This window comes from Anomaloglossus baeobatrachus, chromosome 5 (assembly GCF_048569485.1).
Source record: "Anomaloglossus baeobatrachus isolate aAnoBae1 chromosome 5, aAnoBae1.hap1, whole genome shotgun sequence".
NCBI classification, from domain to species: domain Eukaryota; kingdom Metazoa; phylum Chordata; class Amphibia; order Anura; family Aromobatidae; genus Anomaloglossus; species Anomaloglossus baeobatrachus.
The window spans coordinates 153,817,534-153,839,470 of record NC_134357.1 but is presented as its reverse complement, the minus strand read 5'-3'; the positions used below and the strand labels follow the sequence as shown (position 1 = coordinate 153,839,470).

General features: G+C 46.6%; 1 protein-coding gene across 1 annotated transcript in view; it reads right to left on the bottom strand.

Moving 5' to 3' along the window:
• Nucleotides 1-21,937, bottom strand: part of LOC142309808 (microsomal triglyceride transfer protein-like) — a 164,547-nt gene that overhangs the window by 81,196 nt on the left and 61,414 nt on the right. Inside the window, exon 8 of the mRNA XM_075347265.1 lies at nucleotides 1,859-2,016. Coding sequence (XP_075203380.1) covers nucleotides 1,859-2,016 — 158 coding nt within the window. The remainder of the gene's footprint in view (nucleotides 1-1,858; nucleotides 2,017-21,937) is intronic.

The window sequence follows — 21,937 nt, the reverse complement described above, 5'->3', positions numbered from 1 at the left end:
ACCGGGTTTTCACCACAGCCTCTGATGGTGAGGATGGGCAGGGCTATTGGTAGACACCAGGTCCCACCACAGAGCAGTCCCTGGTACTCCAGCAGCTGACCCAAAGATCAGGGACACAGATACAGAGGACAGAAGAGACAAAGCACATACGGGAGCTGTCTGCTTTATCGTGGCTGGGTATCAAAATTGGGGGCATAACACGGCATTTTCTTATTTAAATAATTAAAAAAGCAGCATGACGTCCCTTGTATTTTGATACGCAACCAAGATAAAGAACACAGCTGAGGGCTTCAGGATTCTGCTTTATCTACACTGAGTATCAAACTACCAGCATTTTTTCCAATTATTTATTTTTTTTTATAGTCCACTTCAGGGACCAAAACAGCTAGTGTGAGCGCAACCAATCACAAATGCTGTCAGAAAGGGTGAGCAGGGAAAGCACTGAATATTCATGAGATTTAATGAGCGAAACCAGAAGCAGTGTTACAGCCACACAGAGATATGGTAAGTATAATTGTCCTGCTTTAATCATCATTATGCTTCTTTGTTTTTATCCAGGTGGCCGAACACGAACAGTAACATAGAGTTCATGTTCGGGGTCCGTGCATGGACACTAGGTGGCCAGTACAAACCCAGAACTTTACAGGTAGAATTTGCCCATCACTAATGAAGATCCTCCATTCCTCTGGAATATGACTTATCTTCAGAGCTTTCATTAAACTGTCATTGATGAGGTGTGTGTGAGTTTTGTTTTTACCCCTATTTGTCAGTATTTATTCGTAGGATTTCTGACTTCTGTCCTTGCCCCACCACTTGGGCAGTGGGTGATGGTGGGGCTCTTACTATCAAGGTCAAGAACAGGAGATAGGGAGACGCTGAGGGCCCAGACCTCACTACCTTTAAGCATACCTATAGATTGAGGGATAGCCTAGGGTACGCTTAGTCTGAGGGTCAACGCAGGGGCTCCCTTCCAGTCATCCACCCTTTCCTGTCAATCCCATGACAAACACTAAACAATGATCATAGAGGAAGGAAATTAAATATGGCCTACCTTTTATGGATTCTGAACTTAAACATGTAAGAGCTAAAAAAAAAAAGTAACCACAGCACAAAGGAAATCTCTCACTAGGCTTTTGCTACCTATGCTAAGCACAGCATAATGTAGAGACAAGAGACCATGATTCCACTAATGTGTCACCTAATGAGCTGCTTGTAGTCATTTTGATCAAATCAATGTTTTATTGCCAGGAAAATATCACCAGAGGACGAGTAAACCTGCTGCCTTGTAGTCCTCCATAATCATGAGCTCTGTATAACTCCATCCCAATCACTAATTGGCAGTTTTCTGCCTATGCAGAGTGTATGTAGAAAATCAGTGTAGTGGATGGGATTTTACACAGCTCAGGATTCATAAAACTGCAGTAAGCAGCCCAGTAAGTGACATATCACTGGAATCAGAGTCTCTCCCCCTCCATGATCCTATTCTCAGATGGGGGAGCAAAAACCTAGTGACAGATTGTCATTAATTCCTTTTCGAACTTATTGTTTGCTACAATGTTATCTTTTAGGAATCAGAGGGAGTTAAATAACATGGTCTCCACACTGACACTTTATAACAAACTTCCACTACAAGAGAAGCATTTGTGCTGGTTATGCAGCAGCTCACTCAACATGTCCTAGATAGGAGCAACGGTAGGTGGATCGGACAAATATTACATCTGTAGGTGACCTGAGCTTCGTTTTTTACTTTACAATTATAAATAAGCTGTACTTCATCAAACCAGAAAGCCTTGGTAAATGTATCTTCATCCTATAAATATATATATTAGAGTAAGTTTAATGACAAAAAGTAACTCACAGCAGATCAGAAGAAGCCGTTTGCAATAGCTGTAGCACCTCAATCTTCTTTGCAGATCGTAATGTATTACCAGCATTCCTAAAGTACCGGACTGTTGATATCTTGGAGAAGGACAGCTTTTTAATTTTTCTCACTGAGGTCTTCAAGTAACTTTTAAGCTAAATCCAAAATATAGACATACAGATTGTGACGTCAGTAATGAACACAAACTGAGCACATACGGAAAAAATAACTAAAGACCAAAACTTGAAATATCACTGCTATTATTTATTCCACAAGAGAAACAGTAAAGCCACTGATTCCACTACTGTCATAAGCTCAAAATACCCAAGGGTTGTTTTAATTTAACCCCTATATGACTGATGACAAACATGTACAGTTAGGTCCAGAAATATTTGGACAGTGACACAATTTTCGCGAGTTGAGCTCTGCATGCCACCACATTGGATTTGAAATTAAATCTCTACAACAGAATTCAAGTGCAGATTGTAACGTTTAATTTGAAGGTTTGAACAAAAATATCTGATAGAAATTGTAGGAATTGTACACATTTCTTTACAAACACTCCACATTTTAGGAGGTCAAAAGTGATTGGACAAATAAACCAAACACAAACAAAATATTTTTATTTTCAATATTTTGTTGCGAATCCTTTGGAGGCAATCACTGCCTTAAGTCTGGAACCCATGGACATCACCAAACGCTGGGTTTCCTCCTTCTTAATGCTTTGCCAGGCCTTTACAGCCGCGGACTTCAGGTCTTGCTTGTTTGTGGGTCTTTCCGTCTTAAGTCTGGATTTGAGCAAGTGAAATGCATGCTCAATTGGGTTAAGATCTGGTGATTGACTTGGCCATTGCAGAATGTTCCACTTTTTTGCACTCATGAACTCCTGGGTAGCTTTGGCTGTATGCTTGGGGTCATTGTCCATCTGTACTATGAAGCGCCGTCTGATCAACTTTGCGGCATTTGGCTGAATCTGGGCTGAAAGTATATCCCGGTACACTTCAGAATTCATCCGGCTACTCTTGTCTGCTGTTATGTCATCAATAAACACAAGTGACCCAGTGTCATTGAAAGCCATGCATGCCCATGCCATCACGTTGCCTCCACCATGTTTTACAGAGGATGTGGTGTGCCTTGGATCATGTGCCGTTCCCTTTCTTCTCCAAACTTTTTTCTTCCCATCATTCTGGTACAGGTTGATCTTTGTCTCATCTGTCCATAGAATACTTTTTCAGAACTGAGCTGGCTTCATGAGGTGTTTTTCTGCAAATTTAACTCTGGCCTGTCTATTTTTGGAATTGATGAATGGTTTGCATCTAGATGTGAACCCTTTGTATTTACTTTCACGGAGTCTTCTCTTTACTGTTGACTTGGAGACAGATACACCTACTTCACTGAGAGTGTTCTGGACTTCAGTTGATGTTGTGAACGGGTTCTTCTTCACCAAAAAAAGTATGCGGCGATCATCCACCACTGTTGTTATCCGTGGACGCCCAGGCCTTTTTGAGTTCCCAAGCTCACCAGTCAATTCCTTTTTTCTCAGAATGTACCCGACTGTTGATTTTGCTACTCCAAGCATGTCTGCTATCTCTCTGATGGATTTTTTCTTTTTTTTCAGCCTCAGGATGTTCTGCTTCACCTCAATTGAGAGTTCATTAGACCGCATGTTGTCTGGTCACAGCAACAACTTCCAAATGCAAAACCACACACCTGTAATCAACCCCAGACCTTTTAACTACTTCATTGATTACAGGTTAACGAGGGAGACGCCTTCAGAGTTAATTGCAGCCCTTAGAGTCCCTTGTCCAATTACTTTTGGTCCCTTGAAAAAGAGGAGGCTATGCATTACAGAGCTATGATTCCTAAACCCTTTCTCCGATTTGGATGTGAAAACTCTCATATTGCAGCTGGGAGTGTGCACTTTCAGCCCATATTATATATATAATTGTATTTCTGAACATGTTTTTGTAAACAGCTAAAATAACAAAACTTGTGTCACTGTCCAAATATTTCTGGACCTAACTGTATGTCCTCGGTCATGTCCCTGCCTTTGATGCGGCCTTATACACTGAGTTTGCATCTTTTCCGACACTTGACGGCTGATTTAATCAGCCATCAGTTGCCTCTATTCGGAACTCCACCTACTGCTGTTGATCAGTTAAATGCCGCTGTCAATCTCTGACAACAGCATTTAACATGCTCTGTTAGAGAGGACGTAAAAAATCCCGCCCATCAGCGCCCTCATCTCTTGATCGCAGGGCGCCGCAGGGTTATCATGACAGTCTGGAGTCAGCTGGTGACCCTCGTGCCTGTTATCATGATCCTCCTGTGAATGTAGGCTGCAAACCAGCATTCATAGGAGATCGTGATTTCAGCTACGTAGAGCAGTGCTGATGCACCACTCTATATAGCGCAACTGATCAGACGATTGCAGCTTCAAGTACCATAGGGGACTAGTAAATACTGTAAAAAGTTTTTAAAAAAGCTTTAAACAATATTAAAAAAATGCAAAAGTACCAATCACCCAGTTTTGTGCCATTAAAAATAAAACAATAAAAAAATAAAAATACACATACGGTATTTTGTATCGCCGTGTTCAGAAATGTCTGATTTGCCAAATACAAAATAAATTAATCTAATCAGAAAACGGAATAACAAGAATTTTTTTTCTAGAATTACGCTCTTTTAGTCGCCACAAGAGTGCAATAAAATGTGAGCAAAATATTATATCTCCCCCAAAATACTATCAATAAACACATCAGCTCAGGACACAAAAAATAAGCCCTCAAATAGCCCCAACTCCCGAAAAATGAGAACAAAAGCAAAATACTTTTTTTATTTGTCAAACCTCTAAATATTTCTTCACCACTTATATAAAAAAAAACTATACATATCTGGTATCTACGTATTCATACTGATCTGCTGAATCATAATGCTCAGTTAGTTTCACTATACAGGGAACATGGTAAACAAAAAAACATTTTTTTACCATTTCACTGCACTTGGAATTTTTTTTGCCATTCTCCAGTGGCTGAATGAATTGAGTAATTTAAAAGTACAACTCATCCTGTGAAAAATAAGCCCTCATACAGCCATATTGATGGAAAAATAAAAACGTTATAGGTGTTGGAAGAAGAGGAGCAAAACACGAAAACGGAAAAATGGAAAATTGCCCTGGTGTGAATGGGTCCATGAATTTTTGTGCATATTCGTAAAACGATGCTACTCTTCCCTTCATCCTGACTTTTTTTTTACTTTAGAATTTAAAACCTGTATATGTATAGTTAAAAGGTTCTCCTCAATTATTCCAGGATTCTAAGGCAGGTTCACCAAGGTCACATGGCCACATCCAGCCCAGGAATGGATAGGCTGGCTATGCGTATGAGGAGCTCTTTACATTCAATTCCATGGGAATTATAGATGGAACAAATAGACAACAATTTCGGATGTAGTGTGCCCAAGAAAAAAAATATGTTGAGAATTATCAGTCCAGGAAGCGAAAGAAACAGATTTGTCTGATAATATATATTACAAAGTTTCTAATATTTAATATTCTATAATATTTATGAAAAAAAATAAAATGATGTTACTCTTTAAACTACCTTTATTGAGATGCATCCAGATAGACATGAACATACAAGTGTCAAAAAAGGCCAATGATCAATCCTTGATGTGAATTGGCCGTGAGGAAAAAGGCAGAATTGTTAGAGCGCATCATCTGAAATCCCTCAGCACATTACATTCAGGAGCCAAGTTACCAGCTGTAAACGTCAGCAATGGACGAAGATCAAAAAATGCTAGATTTTACTTTGTCCTAGAAGTGGCCTATCTCCCTGGACTTAATGTATCATCAGCCTTGAGAATAGCTGCCTAACCTTCAATTACCCGCAAACAGATGACCTTCTTGTAAGATATTGAGGTCAACCATCTGACACATGAAGTCTCCGCAATATCCATTCAAGTCGGTAGAATATGTGAATAGACTGAAAATGAGAACTGTAATAACAGAAGTAAAATTAATGCAGAAAAAAAAATAAAGAAAACATCAATAACATATCATGGTATAGACATGAACACCGCTAACCGTGCAACAGCTTTATTTTCTATACATCTGTTCAGAATGTAACTATTTAATGCCTTAAACTAGGGGCTGGAAAAAGTGCGGCCCTCTGGCTCTTTCAGTCCAGCCTGCAGACCGATACAGCTGAAAGGCTAAATACAGTGGACTGCGGGTCACACCAAACCCTCCACCGGATGGCGGCCGCTGCAGCCAGCTGCCCGATGTCTGCCTCCTCAGGATACGGATAGCAGTAAATACATTGGAGGAGGAGAGTTCGCCAGCTCCTTCTTCCACCTATCAGCGTATGACACAACAGATGTGATAATGTCACATCAGCATGTGCACTGTGCAGAGCATCCGCGCACTGGAGACATAAGCAGAGCACTGGTAGAACAGCAGCAAGGGGAGTATGTGGTAGGTTTTTTTTCACATGTGCATGGGCTCATACTGTATTTGTGGGGGCTATGTGGTTGTCATAATGTATATAGGTGGCTGTATGAGGTCATAATGCTATAAGTAGGCTATGTGAGGGCTCATCCTCCATATAGGAGCTATTTGGGGGATCATCTGTATTTTGTCATGTTATGTGGTGGCTCATACTGTATGTAGGGAGCTGTTTGGGGGCTCATACTGTATACAAGGGGGGCAGTGTGTGGGCTCATACAGTATATACAGTCATATGAAAAAGTTTGGGCACCCCTATTAATGTTAACCTTTTTTCTTTATAACAATTTGGGGTTTTGCAACAGCTATTTCTGTTTCATATATCTAATAACTGATGGACTCAGTAATATTTCTGAATTGAAATGAGGTTTATTGTACTTACAGAAAATGTGCAATCCGCATTTAAACAAAATTTGACCGGTGCAAAAGTATGGGCACCTCAACGTAAAAGTGACATTAATATTTTGTACATCCTCCTTTTGCAAAACTAACAGCCTCTAGTCACTTCCTGTAGTTTTTAATGAGTTCCTGGATCCTGGATGAAGGTATATTTGACCACTCCTGTTTACAAAACAATTCCAGTTCAGTTAAGTTTGAGGGTCGCCAAGCATGGACAGCCCGCTTCAAATCATCCCACAGATGTTCAATGATATTCAGGTCTGGGGACTGGGATGGCCATTCCAGAACATTGTAATTGTTCCTCTGCATGAATGCCTGAGTAGATTTAGAGCGGTGTTTTGGATCATTGTCTTGCTGAAATATCCATCCCCTGCGTAACTTCAACTTCGTCACTGATTCTTGCACATTATTGTCAAGAATCTGCTGATACTCAGTTGAATCCATGCGATCCTCAACTTTAACAAGATTCCCAATGCCGGCATTGGCCACACAGCCCCAAATTTTACAGTGGGTAGCAAGTGCTTTTCTTGGAATGCTGTGTTTTTTTGCCTCCATGCATAACGCCTTTTTGTATGACCAAACAACTCAGTCTTTGTTTCATCAGTCCACAGGACCTTCTTCCAAAATGTAACTGGCTTGTCCAAATGTGCTTTTGCATACCTCAGGCGATGGTTTGCGGCGTGCTTGCAGAAACGGCTTCTTTTGCATCACTCTCCTATACAGCTTCTCCTTGTGCAACGTGGGCTGTATTGTTGACCGATGCACATTGACACCATCTGCAGCAAGATGATGATGCATGTCTTTGGAGGTGGTCTGTTGATTGTCCTTGACTGTTCTCACCATTCTTCTTCTCTGCCTTTCTGATATTTTTCTTGGCCTGCCACTTCCGGGCTTAACAAGAACTGTACCTGTGTTCTTCCATTTCCTTACTATGTTCCTCACAGTGGAAACTGACAGTTTAAATATCTGAGACAACTTGTTGTATCTTTCCCCTGAACAACTATGTTGAATAATCTTTGTTTTCAGATCATTTGAGAGTTGTTTTGAGGAGCCCATGATGCCACTCTTCATAGGAGATTCAAATAGAACAACTTGCAAGTGGCCACCTTAAATACCTTTTCTCATGATTGGATACACCTGCCTATGAAGTTCAAAGCTCAATGAGGTTACAAAACCAATTTAGTGCTTTAGTAAGTCAGTAAAAAGTAGTTAGGAGTGTTAAAATCAAGAAATTGATAAGGGTGCCCATACGTTAGCACCGGTCAAATTTTGTTTAAATGCGGATTGCACATTTTCTGTTAGTACAATAAACCTCATTTCAATCTAGAAATATTACTGAGTCCATCAGTTATTAGATATATGACACTGAAATAGCTGTTGTTGTTGCAAAAACCCAAATTGTTATAAAGAAAAAAGGTTAACATTAATAGGGGTGCCCAAACTTTTTCATATGACTGTAGGATAATGATACCTTAGTTAATTTTGCTCAATATTAAATGATGCAATTACTATTAAATAATTATAATTAACATGTTAATATTAATGGTGAGCAAAATTAATTTCAGCCTATTAGTTCTACCCCCACACCAGTCACGATCTTTCATGTGGCCACTCTGCAAAATTAATTACCTGCTCCTACCTTAGACACTTAACCTCTACCCAGGCAGATGGAGTCACTCCCTGCAGCTGTGCACTCTGGAGTCATAGCAGTTGATTTTCCATGGCATGATACTTCCTTAAGGCACTGTACTATAGAGGTATTTTTGTCTAAAAGACAAAGCAATTTCCTTATACAGTAGTTAATTGCAACAAGACTAGTGCCGCAATACAGCATCCATGGGAACAGCATGGCCTAATTTATTTCCACCATAATAATCTTCTGTTAGTTTCCACTTAAATTCAGTGACAAGTTGGAGGTTCCTATGGACTAAATTAGATAGGGATGAGCGGATCAGGTAATAATCAAAATCATCTGTTCACGCATCTTGTCCTGGGAAATTTGATTTGCGGATTAGTTAATCTCTGAGAATTGAATGTCCCTTATCATGTTCTGGGGTCTCACAAGTGCACAGACGATAACAGCAACATGGCTTTACAACATGCTCCATCACTTTTGGTGCTCATACTCAGAACCTTTACGGACCTCATGAAACACAGAGATTCCAGCTTTGCGTGAAGAGGAGATTCCAGCAAGAGCGGCGGGGGATGAGAAAATGTGGTGAGGACTGACTATGTGGTGGTGAGGAGCGGAGGGGCCAGAGAGGGAAATAGTGAGGTGAGTATAAGGAGTTTTACTTTTTTTAACCTTCTGCTGGGCTTTTACTGACCCTGTGGAAAATTGAATTACAAAAAAAAATCTGCATTTTGGAGAATGTGAATTTTTTTTTTGTAAATTCACTTCCACTTAAATTTATTTGCTCATCTCTAATAGTAGATTTCAATGCAAGTCGTATTATAGATTTGTCTAACTCGGAAGCTGTATAAATCCAATACATGGTAGTATTTGTGCAGTGTCGGACTGGGCAGTTTGATGAATGATGTGATTCTGCCATTGCGCATAGTGAAATAAATGAACTTTACTTATTCTGTCACTAGAAACTTTCAGAGTGTACAAGATAATAATAGGAAAAAACATGTCTTCTATAAGGAAGCTGAAGCCTCGATGTCACTGGACCTCCTAACAGGACAATTGCCCTAAGCATTCTTCAAAGTCTACCAAGGCTTTATTATAGAAGTACTGGAAAAAGCCATCACAGCCCCTTGACTTGAATTCAATAGAAAATTTTTTGGGGGATTTTAAGAAGGTGGTTCCAAAATCAAGAATATTAGTGATTTGAAGGTTATTAATCATAAGTAATGAGCTAAGTCTCTTCAGGAATGCTGCCAAAAGCTGGTGCCTGGGAAGTTATTACATTTGCAGCAGGTCATAATAGCCAGAGAAACTCCACTGAGTACTTGTAGTATAGACACTTGTCAATAGACAGACGTCTGAGATTACAGTTGTCATTAAAAGTGTAACTATGTGTTAAATTATGCGTTAGCAAACAGCAAAGTTTGTACATTTTCAAATATGAACATAATTTGCTATCAGGATTGAGTAGCTTTGATTGTACCTGAAAATCTGTCACTGTCTATGTGACGCCCTGGCCTATCAGGTCATCACAAGGGTGCCGTGCAATCTGCCCTTCTGCATGGTACCCACTCCTCCTTGGTTACGGGTCCTGTCCCTTTGGTGTTGCTAAGAACAGGTGTACACAAATCCTGAGGAACACACTGCACCACACCTAACAGACACCCATTGGGCGGCCTAAGGGGAATAGGGCCACCCAGATGGAGGATGGTAGAAGGAGGGCCAGAAGTATCAGAGTAGTCAGAGAGTGTCAGTGAGCCGTGACAGGAGAAGGTCACGCGGCGGAGCTGGGCTCCTGTACCCGTCCCACGTGCCAGACGTTGGCCTGGCAGGAGCTGGAACCCCGGTTGCAGGGGGTAGTTACAGGGGCCACGGTACTTCCACGGAGGGCAGACCGGCGGCCTTGTGCTACAACCGGGCACGGGCCAGGGCATGGTGGGGTATGCGGACCCTAGACTTGGAAGGAGCTTTATGCAGCCCAGTAATTCACCCAACAAGGACAGAATCTTCACGAACCATTCTCCACCCGCTCCAAAATCGGGGTACTAGTGCAACGAGGGGGAAAGGACTTCCCAAATCTGTCCAGAAAATCCCAAGAGTGAACTCTGAGAGCAAGCTCACCCTGCTAGCCACGCAGGTGAGCGGGACCCGAGTAGTTTCACGCAAAAGGGATCCACACACAGGAAACACAGTGCCAAGGGACAAGGCTTCAGACCAACCAGCAACGCCAAAAGGGCACGGACCTAGCGTGCTTGCCCAAAGGTGGCAAGGCATTCAGGACTTTTGTTTACCCGGTGTCAGTCCAGCATCTCTGGACTGTGTGAGTACATTGTGCCCCTCTACTCCCAACGGGTCCCCAGCCATCCATCACCGAGCCCCGGGACACCACTCCTCTGCCCACGGAGGGGTTAACATCACAAGTTGCCATTCCATCGCTCCCGGGCGCTCACCGCCAAGCGCAGCATCGGTGGTATCCCACCTTACCATGACCCGTGGGTGGTGTCACGAACACTATCCAATCCTTTCACCCCCTTTTGTAAATACCTTTTCCCCCTTTGTCATTTCGAGCGGCAGTCTGGAGACCCCTCAAGCCACTGTGGATCTGGATCTGAGCAGCCCGTCGGATGTAGCAGGGTGGCACACCTCGGAAATCTTGGCGTCACGAACAGGATGCGAGCAGGACCCACTAAGCTGGGTGACATGCGCCTTGAAAAGTGAAGTCCGGGAATCCAAAATCCTTTTTCCCGCGACGTCTGCCATTTTTTCCACTGTTTTTCGCGCCAAAAACGCCATCTTCCTCAATGCGCGCGAAGCCGAAGCCCCGCCCTTCGTCCTCAGCCTGAAACAGGAACCAGAAGTTCCCAGACTGCCACAGCATGCGAAAGAGTGCTGGGAGAAAACGGACGGGGCGTGCCTGAATGTAGCGAAAGCAGAAGAGAAGCAGGGATGCCAGGACTCAGCCATACTGTTCCTGGACAACGCAGAGGCAAGATGGCGGACCGGAGCTGGTCACCGGAACGTGCTGTTCCCGGGGCCGCGACTTGGATCAAAGAGGAGACCGAGCAGCTGTGCAGGAGAATGCGGACGCAGTTCCTGTTTATATTAAATCACTGGAGGGAAGAGATGAGGAGCCTGGCGGTGGCGGTGCGAGCCCGTGAGATCGAAATCCCACGTGAAGAAAACGTAAGCGGTTACCCAGTCCCTATTGATTACCTTAATCCGGCCATGGCGGCTGAGGGATCCGGTCCGCCCCCACTTGCGGCAACCACTCCACCGTCACCTACCCCGTCCTCGGCGGACGCCGAGCTGCCATCATTCATCCCGGCAGTGGAACCTGCAGCATTTTCGTATGAAGCTCCAGAAGCAGCCCCGATGTCTACTGTCATCCCAGTCACGTCAGCGGTTCCCCGGAGCCCGGCCAGATCAGACCCGGGCCCGTCCTCAGAGGCGGAGCACCCAGGCCCTGCAACACCGGCTGCAGAGCAGTCGTTTTTTCTGCCTACAGCAGCGGAAGTGGGACCTTCCAGTCCACCGGTTCCACTACCGCGCGGCTGTTGGGGCCACCCGAGTCCATTTAAAGCCAGAGCCAGTTAGGGAGCTGAGGCTGAACGCCGACACCCCCTGCTGGGAACGACCACAACAACAGCTGACATCGACAACGACCCCGGCAGATCAACGACGGTGGGAGATGATTGCTCGTACCCAGAGAGAGAAGGATCATGTGAGGAAATCTACGTTCAGTGTCCGAGGCCCAACAAGGAGGGGCATGGGGCACCGTTTTGACCCTGAGAAAAGGTGGGGTTTCCTGGCCGAGGCCTGTCTTGCCGAGAAGGTGTTTGTTGCAAGAAGAGATGTCAAGCAGCACCTCCCAAGAGATCACCAGGGCCGCAACCTGGAGCCTGGGGAGGTGGTCAGCTACACCCGACACTGGAGCAAGCAGGGTTGGTATGCCCTAGATGTGAAACGGCTCGCTATGGTAGATAAGAGGGTTATGCCAGCTGCCGCTGTTTGCTACCAGTCTCCCAGTGAGCAGTACCAGTAAAGCAAAAATGTTATTAATGCAAAAGTTAACGATGCCATAGAACTGTTAGGTATCGGTGTTTTCGGTTGTTATTTTTCACAGCTTGTTGTTTTCCATATAGAAACTGCTAGAAAAAGAGTGCTTTAATGAAACAGTTTTAATTAACGGGAAAGTAACCTGATTTTCCTCTAGATTTGCTACAAGTGTACAACCAGTACATGGACTTTGTTGCCTTTTTCAGGAATGTCGTTTTAAATAACTAAGTGAAAAAATGGACCACGGTCACAGGACTGGCGTGACCAACACAAACTTGTGTCTTATATATAATTGCACCTCCTGTGCCCACAAGAGTCATCTGACACATGCCGGGACCTTAACCCGGCCAAGGACCCATTTAGGTTTCCATGGGAAACAGGTTATTTGGGTGGGGGTTATTGGGATCTGGGACGTTGGGACTGGACTGTCACAGGAAGGGACCGCAACGGGGTAGGTTGGGTCCCCGCTGCCATGAAAACCGGTGGTTTCCCCCTGCTGGCAGATGAACCCTAGTTTGGTAAAGTTTAAAGTATAAGAGCCTCCCTAATGTGGGATGAACCTGTTGAATAAATGTTATGTTAACTTTTTTCCTTTACAAGTTTAATAAATGCTTGGTGTCCTGTAGCTCGCGGACGAGCTATGTTTAACCAAGGGGGAATGTGACACCCTGGCCTATCAGGTCGTCACAAGGGTGCCGTGCAATCTGCCCTTTTGCATGGTACCTGCTCCTCCTTGCTTACAGGTCCTGTCCCTTTGGTGTTGCTAAGAACAGGTGTACACAAATCCTGAGGAACACACTGCACCACACCCACCAGACACCCATTGGGCGGCCTGAGGGGAATAGGGCCACCCAGATGGAGGATGGTTAAAGGAGGGCCAGAAGTGTCAGAGTAATCAGGGAGTGTCAGTGAGCCGTGACAGGACAAGGTCACGTGGCGGAGCTGGGCTCCTGTATCCGTCTCAGGTGCCAGACGTTGGCCTGGCCTGGAAGGAGCTGGAACCCCGGTCGCAAGGGGTAGTGACAGGGGCCACGGTACTGCCACGGAGGGCAGACCGGCGGCCTTGTGCTACAACCAGGCACGGGCCAGGGCACAGCGGGGTACGCGGACCCTAGGCTGGGAAGGAGCTTTATGCAGCCCAGTAATTCACCCGACAAGGACGGAATCTTCACAAACGTTTCTCCACCCACTCCAAAATAGGGGTACTAGCACAACGAGGGGGATAGGACTTCCCAAATCTGTCCAGAAAATCCAAATTGTGAACCCTGAGAGCAAGCTCACCTTGCTAGCCACGCAGGTGAGCGGGACCCGCGTAGTTTCAGGCAAAAGGGATCCACACAGAGGAAACACAGTGCCAAGGGACAAGGCTTCAGACCAACCACCAACGCCAAAAGGGCACGGACCCAGCGTGCTCGCCCAAAGGTGGCAAGGCATTCAGGACTTTGGTTTACCCGGTGTCAGTGTCAGTATCTCTGGACTGTGTGAGTACATTGTGCCCCTCTACTCCCGACGGGTCCCCAGCCATCCATCACCGAGCCCCGGGACACCACTTCCCTGCCCACGGAGGGGTTAACATCAGCTGCCATTCCATCGCTCCCGGGCGCTCTCCCCCAAACACAGCAGCGGTGGTATCCTGCCTTACCACGACCTGTGGGTGGCGTCACGAACACTATTCAATCCTTTCACCCCCTTTTGTAAATACCTTTTCCCCCTTTTTCATTTTGAGCGGCTGTGCGATCCCGCCTCGGGTCCGGAGACCCCTCGAGCCACTGTGGATCCGGATCCGAGCAGGCCGTCGGCTGTCGCGAGGCAGCACATCTACTTTCAGTTAATGGCAGTATTTAAGATCATATTCACACAGGGTTTTCTGTAAGTGTAAATATTGCAGTATGTCCCCAATGTGATTTTGTGACACTTTTTTTAAACAGAAATAGAATATCTGTACTAGCAAGAAGACTGACAATAAGCATAGAACGTGTAAAAGCAAAATCATAGCTGGACCTATGTTCACTTTGGGCAGTTTTCCCTTCATCTAAATACCATAGGCCAGGCAGATAGCCATCTTCATCCCTGAGGGCATTGTAATTTTCATTAATGTACCTTTCTATTTTATTATAGGTTAAGAACCAAAAGGGACAATTATTGCTGAATACACTGCATGTGTCTCAAGTTGCTATTTATCTTCCTATTTTCTGTAGGCAGAAATGATCACATTTTCAATTCCCATTTTTAGCCTAATTGTAAAGTCAATTTTGGAATCTTTATGTACAATATTTTATTAAGTCTTTTACAATTGCTAGTTAGTTTTACTTACTGTAATTTACAGAGCGTGTCATGTCAAACTGCAGAATTATAAACATATTTATTCTCAAGTGCACAAACTAAAGATCTCATCTATCATTTCTAAAGAGGCTCAATCCAGGTTACTAACAGCTTCAGTAAAACTCAGCACTGCAGTAGTACTACATCCCTTGGATGTCATTTGCTCAAATTATAGAAACTTAAGGCCCAATTTACATTACACTAACATACAATATCAATAATATCAACACATTAAGTCAACAGTCTAATGATTATGAGGTCCCCAGACATATGATTGTTGGAAACGATACTGCAGAACCTTTGGTTGTCTAAGGCGGGCTTTGCACGCTGCGACATCGCAAGCCGATGCTGCGATGCCGAGCGCATAGTCCCCGCCCCCGTCGCAGCTGCGATGTCCTTGTGATAGCTGCCGTAGCGAACATTATCGCTACGGCAGCTTCACATGGACTCACCTGTCCTGGGACGTCGCTCTGGCCGGCGACCCGCCTCCTTATTAAGGGGGCGAGTCGTACGGCATCACTGCGACGTCACACGGCGGCCAATAGGAGCAATGTAAACATCCCGCCCACCTCCTTCCTTCCACATATCCTACGGAAGCCGCGGTGACGCCGGTAGGAGATGTTCCTCGCTCCTGCGACTTCACACACAGCGATGTGTGCTGCCGCAGTAGCGAGTCACAACATCGGACCGTCGCATTCAGCATAATTATGGATTACGCCGACGCTGCACCGATGATACAATTGCGACGCTTTTGCGCTCGTTAATCGTATCATCGAACCTTTAGACACTACGATGTCGCATGCGATGCCGGAAGTACGTCATTTTCAATTTGACCCCACCGACATCGCACCTGTGATGTCGTAGTGTGCAAAGCCCGCCTAAGGGTTCGCTCACATCTGCGTATAAAAGATTGGTTCACTACTAATCTAGAAATGCGGGACGAGTGTCATGCATTTGCAACTCTGTATTAGCAGGGTAGATCAAAGTATTGTAGTGCGCCTGCGCGGGATCTCAATGCCGGTCTGAGTGCACAGTGTAGAACGCGTCATGCACACCTTCAGAAGAAGGAGGACAAAGATGGCCAAAAGAGGAGGCGCTGGACCCGGAGAATGGAGACACCCATCCGACCAGTCTGCACTGCACTGACCGCTTAGGTGACTATGATAAAGGGATTTTTACGTTCTACACAATGTATAACATGCTCTTATGTAGAGCATGTTAGAATGCTGTATATAAGAACCCACTGGTGGTGGCTGTGACGACATGGACTCTCAGTGCCTAGCATGGGTTAACTTTCTTAACATTCAGCCAGACATGAAGACAGTTTCTTTATAGATGGGGGATAATCCCTCATTGTTCTACAAGACTCTTGGGAGTTTTGTATTGAAGTTTTTGTTGACTCATGTTATTGTTTTGGCCACTGAAGGCCAGACACCCAGATAACTCAATTATGCGAACTTCCCATTGTATTACTAAGTGAATTGCTAGATATGATGTAACTTACCTGTCTCACCCTTGTCTCTGAATATTTGAATATCGCTTGAAATTCATCCAATAAGAGAAGCAACCTTATACAACCAATCCGATAAGGGCACAGTATATCCTAAGGGAAGGCTATGGCTATAAAAGGGGACTTCTTGGAGTCACCAGGGTTGATGGATGTTGCATGATCCAGTCCAAGTTCTTAGGAGCTGGCTAGGGGATCAGAACCAGAATGCCTTGTGGACTCGGTCTAGGGACTTTGGCTCCAACTAGAGGATCACTTGGCTACAAGGCTTCAATCTAGGGACTCCGATTCCGATTGGAGACCTTACCACAGTCTAGGGATTTCGACTCTGGCTGCCAGGATTATATCACATCATCATACCAGAGACTACTTAAGGAAGAAGCCCAGGTTGGGACAATTTGGTCACCTGGCTACAGACTTTGCAGACCTCAGCCAGCTTCCTAAATCTGGCATTATTCCATTCTCGGTAGGTGCCCGCCAAAAGCGGGGTGCTGCTGGATTGGAGTAAGTAGCCCTGGAACCTCTGAGGCACGGACATTCTAATTCCTGGTGAGCCAGCGGAAGGGTGAGACTCTGTTGCCTGTTACATTTGTGTGTTTTGCTGGTTATGTGCTATGTGCCATTAATTGTTTGGGGATCCAATAAAGTCTTAATATTGCGATTCCCTCACCCTGTGTTGTCTGAGTAGTGTTCTGCCCATGGTTAAGGAGGTCGGCGTTCAGTTGGGATGAGCCCTGGGCCATGCTGTCTTTCTAAAGGCGGCCTGATCAGCGGACGAGAGCACCCACTGACCCCCGTGTCTCCACAGTGGCCACAGCTTATAGTCAACAAATCTGATGACAGGTTCCCTTTAAGGATATGTAACTTTTATTGGTGTACATTGCACTGTATTGCTATAAGCCCCAAAAGTTTATAGTCACATGCTGGCTGGTTAATGGAAATATTAATATTAACCCCTTCCACCGTCCAGCCCTTGGTGCCAACATCAACATCATAACAATACACAATGACATGTGTGACGCTTACTCTTAGTGCAGGATTCAACCCCACATGGTTCTCGTTTCCTAACTTGTAGCACTGCCTCCACCAGCATCTAAAAATCCTAATCACACATCACACCACACCCTGTCAGGCACACCAGTGAGCTGCTAAGCTGGAATAGGGCCGCCCACCTAGGGGTCAGGCAGGGAGGTGGGAGGTGACAAGTCAGTCGGCTCCAGGGGAGCGAAGTGTGAGGAAGCTGGGAGTTGGAGCACCCAGAGGAGACGTAGATTGAGTTGCAGACGGTGGTCTGGACCCGGAAGAGTCAGAGACCCGGTCGTGGAATATTGGGACTGGGTGCCTGGCCTAGACTTGGAGGACAGCCAGCAGCCGTAGTCCAATAGCTGGTCAGGGGCCGAAAGCACATCGGGGTACTTGACCCTAGGTCGGTGAGAGGCTTCAAGCAACCCGGCAACCAACCTGTGGAGGATAGTTCCTTTTTTGGACTGTCTGCACGAAGCTCAGAGATCGGGGGCACTAGCGCAACGAGTGGGATAGGGCTTTCCAACCAAAGCAGCCCACTGAAATCCAAAGTGTGAGCTCTTGAGAGCAAACTCCTCTACTACCCATAGTAGGGAGCGGGGCCCGGATAGCTTCAAGCTATCGGGCCACTTGGACACTACTAAATTCTGTGCACTGAAGCAGGCTCCGGACCATCAGACAGTACTGCAGGGGACGGAACCCGGACTAGCTCCCCCAAGAGGGTAGCGGCACCCAGAGACTTGGTTTACCACATTGTCAGCATCTGCTTTCCTTCTAAGTGAGTAGCTGATTATCCCTGCAACCAGTGAGCCTCTGCTCCCCCTGCAATCCATCCCACCATCCAGAGTCCCGGGGCCTTCCCAGTCCGTGGAGGGTAACGTCATCTAGCTGCCCCTGCTCCATCACCCCGGGTACTCCCAATGGTAGCGGCGATACTCCCTATTACTGCACACTACCATGGGCGGCATCACAAACTACCTAATTCCCCTGTAAATAACCCCTCATCACATTTTAGAGTGACCCTCGAGCCCCCGGGTCCAGAGACCCTCGAGCCACGAGTAGCGACACCCGATCCAAGCGGTTCGACTGCTGCTGGGGCGGTACACATGCTCAGGACCGAAGAGCCGCCGGCCAGTGTGAGCATTGCAATATGATCCTCAGGAAATAATACAGCAGTCTGATCAAAAAACTGTTGCCCAGCACAGAGGGATGGATGGTAATGTGGGTGGGGGTAAGGGGTGGAATATTAGTTTGCAATTAACATACATTCCAATCACAGATGCAGAATTGTGGGTGGGAAAAGGGGTGAATATTTATTTCACTAACAGGCAACCCAATCACCAACGTCAATACAAAATAGAAGATATCCCCTGAAAAAAAGCTGTAGTGCATCCTTTAGAGTCAAAAATTATATAAGACCCTACCTTATTTCGGGGAAATATTTAAAAGAAAAAACATGGGGTCCCCCTATTTTTGATAACCTGCAAAGGTAATGCAGACCACTGGGTGCCGTTATAAAAGGCTGAGAAGGTCCAACTCAGAAATGGTGCAATACCATAGATGCGCCAATTCTGGCTCGTTGCCTCAGCTCTTCCTGATTGCTCTGGTATGGAGGCAATTGGGGTAATATTTTTTGGATTTGATGTCAGATGGGTAATGTTAGCTGGGTACCAAGCCCTCGTTTTAGCAATAGAGATTCATCGATCAAATACCCCTATTACTAACCCAGTAATTCAAAAACATCAGTAACATTACAGTTCTTTCAGAGGCACTAGGTCTCACGCAGCGTAGCATGACCCAAAGTGACCTGGTGCCCCGGTGACCCTGCACAGTGGTAATGTTACTGATCTCATTGCTTTACTGAGGCACCGATTCTCACACAGTGCAATGAGACCCAGAATTGCTCCTTAGATTTTGTTTATCGGATTCACTCACACGGAGTCAGACTGACTGGAATTTTTTTTCTTTCGATTAAAGTGGTGAATGAGGGTAGGTGTCTTGTTTTATTTCTCTGTGTTTGCATGTTTGTGGTTTTTCATCATATATCCTTTTTTAGACTACAATGGATTCAGTGGATTACAGAGTATTCCCTGGACTATAACGGAACTGCATGTTTTGGGCTTTTTTTATGGTAAACAAGGGAAAGTTACGGGGGGGGGGGGGGTTTATTGAAATTAGTTTTGTGTGTGTGTATTTTTTTTTTTGATTACTGGGTTAGTAATCAGGGTGTCTGATAGTGTCACGGCCGGGCGGTCGGGCAGACCCAGGAGGTGGATCCACTGGACCGAACTCTAAGATGGAGGTAGGGAGTCCGGCAGCTGAAGCACTGAAGGGCAGCAGGATAGTCCGTGCAAGTGAAGACAGCGGAGGAGTCCCTGGGACCACGGAGTCACAGAAGGTAGTCTTGGTGACGTAGCTCAGGTTCGGAGGCCGAGATGATATCAGGCGGAGTCCGGAACCTCTGGAGCAAGATGACGGGTCACCGCAGGGATCCGAGATGGCAGGTGCTGTCGGATGGCAGACGGACAGCGTGCGGGGTTCGGGATACGGCAGACTGGATGGCGAGGCAGGTACGGCTCTACAAAGAGAGATAGGTGAGTACAGGCACATAAACACCAGGAGACCTGACTCCTAGCTCAGGGAACACGAAGATCAGGCCCCGCCCCCTTGGACAAGAACCCCCTTTATACCCTGAACCTGACTAACCTCATTTCCTGTTACTGGACGCTGGCCCTTTAAGAAAGGGTCAGTGACCGCGCGCGTGCCCTAATGCGCATGCGCGCGGCCCGGGTGCCAGAAGCCAGGGAAGGAGGCTGCGAGGAGGACGCAGGAGAGCCGGCCAGGGCCTGGGAAGATGTCGGACGCCGGGATCGGCGACCAGAGGACCTATGGAGGACGGGCACCGGAGGCTGGGACGAGGGGAGCGTGGCAGGTGAGCCGGGGAGCGGGGCTGAGGACCCGGGGAGGGGAGCCGAGGACCCGGGGAGCGTGACAGTACCCCCCCCCCCCACGCCCCCCTCCCCGCAACCGGGACAAGAAGGCACGGATAAGAGGAGTGCCTACGTTCTCCCTGGGCTCCCAGGACCTATCCTCAGGACCATACCCTTCCCAGTCCACCAGGAAGAACTGCCGACCTCGTACGGTCTTCATGGCCACGATATCCCTTACCGCATAGATGTCATCATCGGCAATAGGTGGAGGAGCTGGACTGGCAGCAGCGGAGAAGGGACCAAGGACCACCGGCTTGAGCAGGGAGACGTGGAACGAGTTGGGTATCCTCATCGTGGCCGGGAGCTGCAGCTTGTAGGAAACCTCATTGATCCTGGTGAGGACTTTAAACGGCCCAATGTAGCGAGGACCCAGCTTGTATGAAGGTATCTTCAGGCGGACGTACTGGGAAGAAAGCCAGACGAGGTCTCCAGGAGAGAAACACGGAGGATCCAGGCGTTTCTTGTCTGCGTGTCTCTTCATCCGCAGGGAAGCACGTCCTAGAGACACCTTGACAGAGTCCCAAATGGCGGCAAAGTCACGGGCTACTGTATCTGCAGCAGGGACATCCGAAGAGGGGGATACAGGCAATGGGATGGAAGGCTGAAGTCCGTAAACAACATGGAAGGGAGAGCTGGAGGACGACTCACTGATGTGGTGGTTGTGGGAGAATTCAGCCCAAGGTAGAAGAGCGGACCAGTCGTCGTGATGGGCGTTAACATAGTGACGTAGAAATGAGGTCAAGATTTGATTGACCCTCTCTACTTGGCCATTAGACTGAGGATGGTATGCAGATGAAAAGTCCAGAGTCACTCCCAGATGGTTACAGAGAGCCCTCCAGAAGCGGGAGGTGAACTGAGTTCCTCTGTCTGATACGATGTGTAATGGAAAGCCATGCAAGCGGAAGATGTGTTGTATAAAAGCGTCCGCGAGTTCCTGAGCAGAGGGCAGTCCGGCCATAGGAACGAAATGGGCCATTTTTGAGAACCGGTCCACCACGACCCATATGACTGTGTGCCCGGATGACAATGGCAAGTCCGTAATAAAGTCCATTGCTATGTGTTGCCACGGAATCGAAGGTATCGGCAGAGGCAGAAGGCGGCCATGCGGGAGGTGTTTGGGCGTCTTGTTTCTGGCACAAGAGGAGCAGGCAGAGACAAAGGCGGCGACGTCCGTGCGAAGAGATGGCCACCAGTAATGGCGTACAATTGCACCCCATGTTCTCTTCTGGCCTGCATGGCCGGCTGTTTTTGAGGTATGACCCCAGTGTAAGACCGTTAGCCTGTCGGTCTCCGAGACATAGGTCTTCCCAGGTGGTATCTGGGCCAGAGTGACAGGAGCCACCGGAACAATCTTGCTAGGAGAGATGATAGGCTGGATAGTCTCTTCCTCCTGTTCCATGGGCATGAGCGACCTAGACAAGGCATCAGCGCGTACATTCTTGTCCGCTGGTCGGAAGTGGAGCTGGAAGTCAAACCTGGCAAAGAATAAGGACCACCTGGCTTGCCGTGGGTTCAGTCGCTGAGCGGACCGCAGGTATTCCAGGTTTTTGTGGTCCGTGTAGATAATCACGGGGTACACTGCTCCTTCCAGGAGGTAGCGCCACTCCTCCAGAGCCAGTTTGACCGCCAGTAGTTCTCGGTCACC